Here is an 11,455-nt window from a genome sequence, read left to right on the forward strand (position 1 = left end):
ATTATTCTTTCAACAAGACGAAAAGTCAACCGTCCCTCCAGAGGCCTCCAGAGGCTGCAACGCAATGATGCACCAGAAAACAAACTTTGATGGTTGAAAAATGGAGACACACGTTTGCTTTTAGATCTTAATAGTGGGAAGTTTGGCCTGCAGGTCGTTCAAGAGGAAAGGTTTATCCTTTGTACAGTGTCTCTTTTAGGACTTGAGACGCGTCATGCTTCGCTCTAGCAGCACAGCATTCTATGTCATCTCTCTCATTTTACATGATTTCAGTTTACTTTTTGTTGTTGTTGTTTTAACGTTATTTAACCAGTGAATAAACATTAGTAAGTCACAATATTAGCAATGTAGTAGTTGATACCATAGCCAGTAAAATTCACAATTCTTGATTACTAATTCGGTACCACAGTATAAAACAAGTTTATTTATTCAAGTTTCTTGCAAAAAAACATTTTACAAAATTATGTTTGAACAAATTATGATAACATTACCTTTGCCCAATAGTAATATTTACTGAATAGATTTTGAACACATCATAATGTAATCTCTGTTAACGTTATCTCCATTATTTAGTACTGACCAACGGCTAATAGAACTAGCTCTGCTCTTGCTGATTTAACACGGATTTGTTGTTCACAGCGCGTTCATTGGACGTGTCGATAAGCTTTCAGAACGTCAGCGTTCTGTTCTTGAGCCCTGACCCCGGTACTGTAAAACGAGTACAGTCACATTTTCAGAATTTTGGCATCGACCTGGTACCGAAGCATTGTTTCTTGTGACATCCCTAGTCACTAGTCATTCAAATGTAGTGCACATTTGAACCAAGTTTCCAGAATATTGACAAAAGAAAATGCACCTTAATGTGCGTTTCCCTCCACAGCTGCAAATATTAGGTGTTTGTTGGGCGTGCCAAGATAAACAGTTGGTGGACCAAATTAAGTGCCATTTAAAAGAAAATCGCAGAAAACTAGATTTTGTAATCATTTGCTCAAGCAATGGGAAACCATGTGGAAAACATGATGGAAATATGACATTTATGTCTGATGTGTAACGCTTATATTCTCCTTATTGGTCCACACAGATCTGATGTGTTCGTCTCTAAAGTTTTAAGTCCCATGCTTCATGTACGTCATGATTTATTCTTCCAGTCTGCTTTTATTTCGTTGTCAGATGTTTGTCACATTTTCTTTTTATTGATTCACCAACTTTTGCACCTCAGTCGCCTCACTGAATGGAAGAGTCTCTCGGTCATACATCGTGTTACTTTTCGTGTTTTCGAGTTCGTGTTACAAACTCGCCTGAAGATTTCATACTACCTAGTGCAGGGGTGGGGAACCTCCGGCCCGTATATGGACCGCGAGACCATTTGTTCCGGCCCTCGAAGTAATTCATCAGCGAACGCAGCATGGCGAGTGTAAAACAGAGAAAGCTGGATGCGGAATGTCGCACTTTCCAGGAGAAATGGACGAACGATGATTTCTATGTGGAAGTAAAAGACCAGTGTGTCTAGTTTATTTTTTGCACAGCATAACAGAAAGGTGAAATGAATGGGCTGTGTCTTAAAAAGAAGTTTGCAGAGGTTATGAGTTCAATAATTAGTATGGCCCTCGAAGGATGTTGTAAAAAAAAAGAAGAAGAAAGAAATGGCCCTTGATAGGAAAAAGGTTCCCCACCCCTGACCTAGTGGGTTCACAGTTCACCGTTAGGAATCACCGGACTTTGGAACATTTGTCCTCTAAGCACCATAAACGTGTTTACACAATGGTATGGCAATACATTCAATAGTTCTGGTGCAATTTCCATGTGGACCAAAGTGTCAGACTCATAGCGGCCTGCAGAAACGTACAACAGAATGATACATTTTTTCTTACATCTTACGTACCACACTCGGCTGTTGCTATAGGCTGAGGTACGGTGTCCACACAAATAACGTTAGACCTCACTTTCACTTTGTTAATGCAGTTTGAGGCGTCTTATTAAATGTGTGCCACTGAAACTACAATGAACACGTTAAATTCTTTCCTGATCAAGCAATTGAAAAGTTTTGTTTCTGCTTGTTTATTACTAACAATAAAGAAACAGCCATGGGCTTAATGCACGTTACCCCATTACTACATGAAACACTTTATCAACAACAATTGATTGTTTGATTAAGAATGAATTGATCTTGAAAATAATTGTGAGTTGCTGCCTTAGTCTTAGTAGTAAAAGTAACAGGTGCATTTTATGTTGCACCAGGTGATCAATGAAGCGCAGGAGATATTCCTGGCATGGTTTAAAAGGAGCCTTGGACTTCTGTATCCTGAAATAGACACCAACCTTTTCACAGCTACTGGTCAGTCAGAGAGGTGCTGAGTCTGTCCACGTGTTGCTGCCTGTTTGTTTTGAAAGATGAGTCTTAAAGCAGCCCCACACACACACACACACACACCAGTTATTTCTGTGCTCTTGGCAGCTCTCTGTTGGCAGAAAAGTGGGTGAAACTTGTGCAAGACAAGCACATAAATGCACAAACGCAAAGGGAGGTCAGAAAGTGAAGGACTATGCAGATTTCCCCCTTTGCAATAATTGACCTATTACCGTAATTGGTCTCTCTGTGCCCCAGAATGCACTTTGTTCCTTTTGTCACCCACTTCTCTAGAGTCAGCTCAGTGTCTCCCCTGGGTGCTCGACACATCAACTCCAGTACCCAGCTTCTCTTCTCTCGTACCAATTAAATCATGTATGAATGTGAAATGCCTGGATCTCTTAATGTAATGCAGACACATGAACTCCTGCCCTTTTTCATTTTACCCAGAACAGCAGCTTTTTATTTGGCTCTGTATTTGGTTATTTTTATAACCAGGAGGGTGTTTATTTTTTTACTTGATCTGCGGTTTTGTTTTTAGCGCTTTTATTTTTTTATTTGTATGTATTTTATATTCTTAAACTGCAATAATCTTTTTTTTTTTTGGGCCACTTGTTGGCTGCGGAAACGAGCTGTGAACACAACGATGACATATCCTCACCTTTTTAAGTTAATATGGCAGACTATGGCAAAAGGTTGCTTCCAAACACATCCAGAAGTTATGGAGTAACATGATCATTCATTACGAGCTGTGTTTGTGTCCTGATGAATGTAAGTCAAATATTCACTCTATTTTTAGCTCTGTTGAAGTGTGAAATCTGTCTCTTTAGCTGCTGAATGCTCCACTATGTTCCCCAGCTAGTCTCTGGCTGTGTCTTTCTGCTGTTTGCTGCTGAGCAGGTAAAGTGGCTCTTTACAGCTCTTCTCTGAAAACAGCCACCTGCTGCAGCCAATAATGTCACTATGAGAGCAGTGAGAGGAAACCAGAATAAACAATGAGCTGGAATTCACTGTAAAGGTCTTTAAAGCCAAAGAGAGCTGCGGATTGAGCTGATAATTCCCTTAGGTTCAGCACTATGAGAAATATATTTATGCTATATTATGCATTACTATAAAGAATATTGAATACAGCCACTTTTAATATTTGAGTTTTTGATATTGCTTATGTGTTTAACTTTAGCTTGATGTGTGTATTTCTGACCTCTGCTTGTTTAATGTCAGGTTGCAAAGCAAATTTCCTTCAAAACTTGCATCTAAACAGTAATTTAATCTCTTTTAATTCTTAATAATCTAATTCTTTTTGTAAACATAAAAAGGGGTTTTCTCATGGCTCACCATACCTTTTTCTGGTTGTTTGTCTCGGGCTCCAACAGCCTGGAAAGTTTGGAAAACCGAGAAAAACCCTGCAGTAGTTTAAGCCTCTGATGACCGTTGGAGGGAGTTATAGAGAGCTTCTATTTGACCTGAAATACTGTAACCTCAATCAGGCAGCCATGTTGGAAGCACTCTGCTCTAAGGTCACATTCAGAAAGAACGGTTAAATAAAATGTTACCTGCATTATGCGAGGATGGAGGGCTGGTGGCCAAACGGTTTCAAAAGCTGGGCTTTTCTGAAGATTAATGTTATGCTTGTTCGCCAGATGTTTTGATAAATTGCTGGTGTTACCGCCGTAATACATTGTACTGTACTCGTGTGTGTGTGTGTGTGAGTGTGAGAGAGAGTGAGAGAGTGAGAGACGGGCAGAGAGAGATTTAGGCGGGTGGCGCAAACGATTGCTACTCTGATTAAACTTTCCAGAGTTGCAAATTCCAGCCAAAGATTTAATTCTGAATTCTATTAATTAATTTAATCTATTTATGTCTTATATAACATATTTAATATATTTGTCTGACAAATAAGATGCATTTGGTAGGTAAAAAAGATGATCTTCTGGCAACAGCACTGACTGGCATTATGGGGATCTCAAGAAAGGTCAAAATCTTTAAATCAAACAACACCTGTTGTGTGTTTTGAGGAAACGTGGGATTATGCATTTTGGCACTTTTGTGTTAAAATGATTAATGTGGTGGTTGTTTTCTATCATTAGTGTGGGTGTGGGTGTGGGTGTGTGTGGTAACTGTGGAGCGCCACCTGTGGAGCGCCACCTGAAAGCGTTATCTGTGTCTCCATGTTGCTGCAGATGCTTAAAGTCCAACCTCAGCAGTTAATGAGCAAACGTTTTATGTGTTTTTCCTTCTCAGAGACCCTGGAGCCCTCGCCAGCCAACAAGAGCCCAGATCAAATATGGTGAGGGATTAAATCTGACACACACGCACACACACCTTTTTATTGTGGAAATAAATTGCAAACTGAAACTCCTCCATCAGTATTTCTAAAATGTCAGCAGTTTTGGCTTGTTTACTTTTATATTACACTTTTTTTTTTTTACATTTGGGTCACAGTTGGCCTCATAATCAGACTCATCATTTTAACGCTCGCAAGTACAAATCTTAAAAAAACCCAATATCTATCTACAGTGGGGAAACTATGGAGACACCAGGGGTCATGCTAAATGAAAAAATAATATTGATTGGAAATCCCAGCCTCACAGAGCAGCCAGCATGGCCGTCGACTCTTAGTCTTGTTTAAACACAAGTTATATCTCAAAACTCTACTCCTCTCATTAAGTGTGTACTTATATTCCAAAATGTATGTGCACTGTTTATGAATATGTTCACACTGCTATACTTATTCAAACTGTCTTACCTTCACATCGATGGAAATATCTTTATAATAATTGTGAATTTAAATTCTAACTATAGAACTATCATTATTAATGAAATGACATGCTCTCTGCATTTCACTGACTCCAAAGTGCAGGAATTAAATGTAAATGTCAGATTATGTGTTAATCCTTTCAGTGATGTTGATTTACTTCTTCCTGTTTGTCTGCAGTTTTGGTCCACAACGCCATCCCCTTTGTTGGATTTGGGTTCCTTGATAATGCCATCATGATCGCAGCAGTAAGTAAATGAATTTACACAATTATATGTTCTTTTTAATTGAATGACTTGCTTGTAAGACAAACGCCACATTGTGAAAATGAAAAGTAATCTGCACAAATGTAAGTCCTCAGTAAAGACCACATTTTCTTCCACTTGTTGTTCTTGTGATAACAACGGTCCGGATGAATTCCTCACCTCATTCTCTCCTGTTCTCCAGGGAACACAGATTGAACTCTCTATCGGAGTCACTCTGGGCATCTCCACCATGGCTGGTAAGAACGTGTAGGGAAACTGACCTGGCAGTCTGTAGTTAGGTTGCAATGAAATCTAAGTTGACTTTATTATCTTGTCGCTAATTCTCCATTCCATTTCTAATTGAATGCATTAGTTGATCAACACAGAATTTAGCATCAACAGTTTTGATTGTATAATAATTTTAGTCATTTGTAGAAAAGCAAAAGCCCAAACATTCTCTGGTTTCATCTTCTCGAACGTGATGATTTATTTATTTTCTCTGCTTTATAACATTGTGACTCGAATCTTTAAAGAATGATCCAACAGTTCCCAGAGATTATCAAATTGTATTTTTGCCCATCCCTAATATTTATGCTGGAGGGATTGCCTCCCCACGACTCTCAGCATGGTGACCGCTGAGCCGGCGGCTTGTAACTGTAGGTCGCCGTTAGCCAATTATTTTAGACACAAACGGAGACTCGCATGCACGCACGGCCGGAGCAGCTACTTAACGAAGCACAGAGAAATTCAGATTACAACACACACGGAGGGAGAGGGACTTCATTCTGTGCTCAGGTAGACATTACTCCACTATATGTCGACATACTGTAGCAAATAGCAAGGAGCAATCAGTTACAAGCGAGCAGCTTGTACACAGAGAAACACTCTAACATACAACAACATACAAACTAATAAACACACCAAGGCGCTAAAATGGGGAATATAAACTAGCCGAGAGCACGTTAATAAACGGCACGTCTTTTTGGACTGTTGGTCGGACAAAACATGGAAGACAAAGACGTCCTCCCCGGCTCTGGGATATTGTGCATTTTAAACTCATTTATAACATTTTATAGAGCAAAGGATTAATCAAGAGATTGATTGATGAAATGAGTCGAATCTTTCCACGTTGCGAATCTCGGCATGTTTTCAGTCGTTAATTCATTCTCTGGAATTGGAAACGATAAAAAAAATAGCATTTCAGATGTTTTCTGAATATCTGCAGGTTTTAGTGTGCGATTTAAGCAGGCATATTAAACACTGTTTATTAAGCATTGTGATTTAATTTTTTACGGATTATTTAAATAGGAATTTTTAACTCATAATTTATCATCACAAAATTATTATTAACCCCATTTTACAATGAGCTATATTGAGATCAAACTAAATTCATGGACAGAAATCCCATTTTCCTGAAAAAAGAGTGATGTGCATGTTCCCGGAAAGTAATAATTACAGAAATAAAGTGATGTGTGATAGTTTGAGCCTCACACCAGAATCAAATCCTTTAAAGTGTAACTGCCTCCTTCACCCAAAAGGACCACATATGACCACATACAGTTCTTATATATGTAATTGCTTTTATTCAGGCTCACAGTCACGCAACGCAGTACAATCTGCTCTGGGTCTCAGTTTGTGAAAACCATAAAGGCACTGGAGCTTATCTTCTCCCCGTCCTCACCACTAGATTATTCCGTTTCCATGGATACTTGGCTCCATTTTCCTCTGCAAAGTGCAAATGAAAGAAAAAAAAAAAAGGCTCTAGATCAATAGCTCTGCTCTGACGTCTTTCTACATCACAGCTTTACATTTGTGTCATCCTCATCCAGCGTGCAGTGATGCTGAACTAGTTTACTGATTCCATATATTTTTTAATGTACCGGTAGACGGGACCTGTTCCAGCACTTTACTGTCGTATACGATCAGTGTCAGAGGTGCTGCTGAAACGAGGTTGCGAGATTGTATCGCAGTTTCGACTACATCTCCCTACATATTTCTTTAAGGGGAACTCAGACTTAAGGCGTCCATCTGGAGTTTTAGTTTCTGCAGGAAACTCTGTTTGCATTCAGCTTCAAGCATTGTTGCTTTTAATGCCTCCAGAGATGCGTTAAAGGCGAAACAAACGCATACTTAGCACCTTAAGTTTTAATGGCCGTGAACAAATGTATTTTCTACCACATTGTCATCAATCCCCTGTAAAAATCCAAGCAGCAGCGTGAATTATTCATACCTGCCAAGCATTGTTGATGTTGTACATTAACTAGAATTGTTATGAAGCTCATTCTGCTGACAGTAAATCCATGAAGGCAGGTGGAGAACGACGCTGACTTGTGTCTTGGTGGTTTTCCAAAGGTGCCTCTTTGATGTGTGAAACCTTTCACACCTTCTCTCACTGCTACTGACTCATCTTGTATTTTGCTTCTTTGATCTATTGTTTGGACTCCTCTCTGCATTTCATCTTCTTGACTACACAGATTTATGTGGGCCACTTGGCACTGCAGATATTTAGGTATATTCACTTATTTGTGTGGGTGCGTTTCTTAAGTTTTCCTCAAACGTGGGCACGTTGTAGGGACGGCAGAGGCTCAAGGTGGATTACAGCCTCAACATCAGCCAAATAGTTGTTATTTGTAGATTTTAACTTCAATTACCTGTCATCTGTTTTTGGACACTTATCCGTGTCCAGGACGCAGTGGCAGGAGACTAGGCGAGGTAGGCCGGACATCTTTCTCCCCGTACATGTCCTCCTGCTAGTCTTGGGGAATCCCGAGGCTTACCTTGACCAGATGGGATATATAACTCTGCAGGTGAGTTCTGCCCAGAGGTGTCCTCCTAGTACCTAGTTGGACGTTCTTTGTAAATCCTCTAAAGCAGGGGTCTTCAACGTTTTTCAGGCCAAGGACACCCCAAACTCTCCTTTCCTTCGCTCTGTCTCTGACTGTAGGTGTGTGTGTGTGTGTGTGTGTGTGTTGGGAGCAAAGTCCCGCCCTTCGCGAAACCGAGCAGAGGAGAAACTGCTCAAAGCAAGCAGTAGACCGGGGGGGGAGGTCAAACTCAATCACAGAGGGCCAACATTAAAAACTGGGACTACGTCGAGGGCCAAACACGGTCCACATTTATTGAACAGGATACACATATTGGATAAAGTGCAAAAAGATATGGAACATATTTAAGTCAACTGCAGACGGGTTGCTGAGCAGTTCAATTTAAATATCTGAGCAGCAAAGTCGGCAAATGGTCTCAGTTGATCAGCAGAATGCTGTCGGGAACACAGCGGTGGAGATGTTTGTCAGTGTTTGGAAACACGCAGTGACCAAAGTTTCCTTCTGCATCAGAGTCTCCCACAGGCAGCTCGGCTTATAAAGCTCTCACTGCATCACACATGTCCGTGATCACACGGCCCTGAAGCTGCAGGTTTAACAGTGAGATGCTTCGTTATGTCGCACAAACAGTCCCGCTCACATCGTCCCAGAGATCTGTGGTGTGTTTCTCTTTGCCTTCCAAAAACCTTCATTTCATTCACACATTTAGATTCTTCCTCAAATGTATTTCCCCGTGGTTGTGCCATGCATTGATTTAATTACCAAAACCGGCGGGCCAGTTATGACAGACATATGATATTTTCTCGCGGGCCGGATATAATTGCCTTGAGTTTGACACCCGTGCGGTAAACACTGAAACGTGCACATAAATGAGATAAATAACGTAAGCGTTTAATTTATTTAATAAAAGAGCTCCTGTTTAATGAAACACTGATACCGCTATTAGTACTCGGAGACGTGTTATTCTTAAATGCACGCATAAAGTTGCATTCAAATGTATTAAATATATGGCTCTCAAGGAAATACATGAAAAAATATTTGGCTTTTATGGCTCTCCCAGCCAAAAATTAAACTTACCTCGGTGGCTGACCGTTCACTCAGATTTATATCATCCAAGAAGAGCAGTCGACAATCCCAGGGGCAAATTCAATGGCTCGAAAGCAAATGGTTGCAGAAGATTGTCTGTCAGGTGTTCAGATTCACTCCTGATTAAAGTTAAATTACAGTTTCTGTGACATTCTGAGATCAGGACAGTCTCAGATTTATACTCACAGGCTTTGAAGATCCCCAAAAGTTTAATTTAGTCATTAACATTCTTAAATTTGAAAATGAATAGATGACCTTTTAAAGTCTTCTTGATTACACCTAACATGACACTCAGACTCACTTTTCCTGAGACCTGCAGTGTTAGAGCTGATAGAGGTCTTGAAAAGGTGCTATAAATCACTTTTAAATAATCAGTGAAACCCCTTATTTATAATGTGATGCATTATTTCTATGTCTGCATGTGTGTGTTTCATCAGAGAACAGCAGATATCAAAGTGTTTCCCTCTTTGTGGTTTTGCAGCTGCGGCGCTGGGGAACCTGGTTTCAGATCTGGCAGGTCTCGGGTAAGCGGCAATATAAATCGTCTCTGTGAGGTCGGTTTTATTTTGAGATAGATGTGTGAAGTCTATTGAAGACGCTTCAAGGTACTGTCTGTTTTTTGCTGCATTTAAAAAAAATTAAAATAATAAATGAATGAAGTGAGGTTTCTTTGTCTTGTTGTTTTGCCATGTTATTACTCCTTGTAGTTAAAAATGTCACTGATGCTTGTAGTTTATTTTGGTGTGTTTGTGTGCTTCGTTCTTTTATCTTTGGGAGAACCAGCTAATTTTACATCTTCAACATGAGGACATTTTTTTTAAATGATTAGTTTTTTGGTTCGGAAGCTTGGATAGAGCGCGTGTTAATACAGTCACTTCACCTGCTGCTTTAGGTTCTAAACTAAGGCAACGGTTGGAATGTCATCAAATTATGATACAGGATTGTAAATGATGGTTGTCAATAAATGTCTACACAAATATAATCACACAAGTATGTGTGCATGTAGACTTGCAGGTTATGTGGAAGCCCTGACGTCCAGATTCGGGATGAATGGTCCAGATCTGACACCCAAACAAGCGGACATGTGGCAGACCAGGGTCAGCTCGCACATGGTGAGATTTTAATGTTTATTTGAATTCTTTTAGGCGTCTTAGGTAGAAACACACTGATCGATCGACCACTGGTCGAAGCTGGACGCTTTTTAGCTGAGCGGCCAGATCAGTTCCGATTATTTTCAGTTCAAATTCCTGTGACTGCAACGGAGGTCCCAAGCTGAAGCTCTCCAGTTCTCCAGTAAATAATAATAAACACATAAAGGCATTTTCTAAAATAGAACAAAAAGAAAAGACCGCAAAATGACTGACAGCTTTATTCTTGTCATTTGCATCCCAGAGGAATGCAAACATTGCTGTAAGATCACATCTATTAAAAGTAATGTAGAGATAAAAGCACAAAGTCAGCAGCACCTGCCATTGGTGAGCTGAAACTGCTCTATTCTGAAATGTACATTTGGCCTCAGAAAACATCTCCTAGCTGGATTGTAATGTCGTTCCTAAACATGTCGAAGGTGACGGTGTGTCTCCTCTGTATCACAGCCATCTAACAGGCTTACTTTAGTATATTTAAGTCCAAAGGAATATAATGACTTGTTTTGTTGCTAGTGTTTGTAAGTGGAACAAGTGAAGGGTTTTTACTTTTATCATGAGGATATACTTTCTTCTTCTCCTCCTGCAGGGTAAAGCCATCGGAGTTTCCATCGGCTGTATTTTGGGGATGTTCCCGCTGTTTTTCCTGGATGACGATAAGGACAAAAACAAAGGCAAAGAGAAGGAGAAAGAAGCACAACTCTGCAGTGACACAGCGTCACACTCGACATAACAAGCCACTACAGGCACGCAACACCGTCACACCTACAGACTGGATACTGCTAACTTAAAAAAAAAAAAAAAGTATTTACCGTTGGATGTTTTTGTCCTCCTGCTCAGGCAGCGTTCACACTTCTTCAGTCCACAAACCCTCTGAAGCTGTGAGTGTAAAGCGATGAAGCTCAGTCACAAGCTCTTTGTAGCGTCTCCTAATGCACCAAGCTGTGGTATTTTCACACTGTCCTCTCCATCAAGACATGCCATCTGTTAACTCAACATGTCAATTTAATGTGGAATTCACAAATTTAACATGTTGATGGCGGCAGTTCTGATTC

General features: G+C 40.1%; 1 protein-coding gene across 1 annotated transcript in view; it reads left to right on the forward strand.

The window, feature by feature from the left end:
* tmem65 (transmembrane protein 65) overlaps nucleotides 1-11,252 on the forward strand; it is a 28,390-nt gene extending 17,138 nt beyond the window's left edge. The window contains 7 exon segments of the mRNA XM_029443858.1: nucleotides 4,589-4,608; nucleotides 4,610-4,634; nucleotides 5,283-5,350; nucleotides 5,550-5,604; nucleotides 9,737-9,779; nucleotides 10,262-10,367; nucleotides 10,990-11,252. Coding sequence (XP_029299718.1) covers nucleotides 4,589-4,608; nucleotides 4,610-4,634; nucleotides 5,283-5,350; nucleotides 5,550-5,604; nucleotides 9,737-9,779; nucleotides 10,262-10,367; nucleotides 10,990-11,133 — 461 coding nt within the window. The 3' untranslated portion in view covers nucleotides 11,134-11,252.
* Nucleotides 11,253-11,455: the final 203 nt, after the last annotated feature.

This window comes from Cottoperca gobio, chromosome 11 (assembly GCF_900634415.1).
Source record: "Cottoperca gobio chromosome 11, fCotGob3.1, whole genome shotgun sequence".
NCBI lineage: Eukaryota > Metazoa > Chordata > Actinopteri > Perciformes > Bovichtidae > Cottoperca > Cottoperca gobio.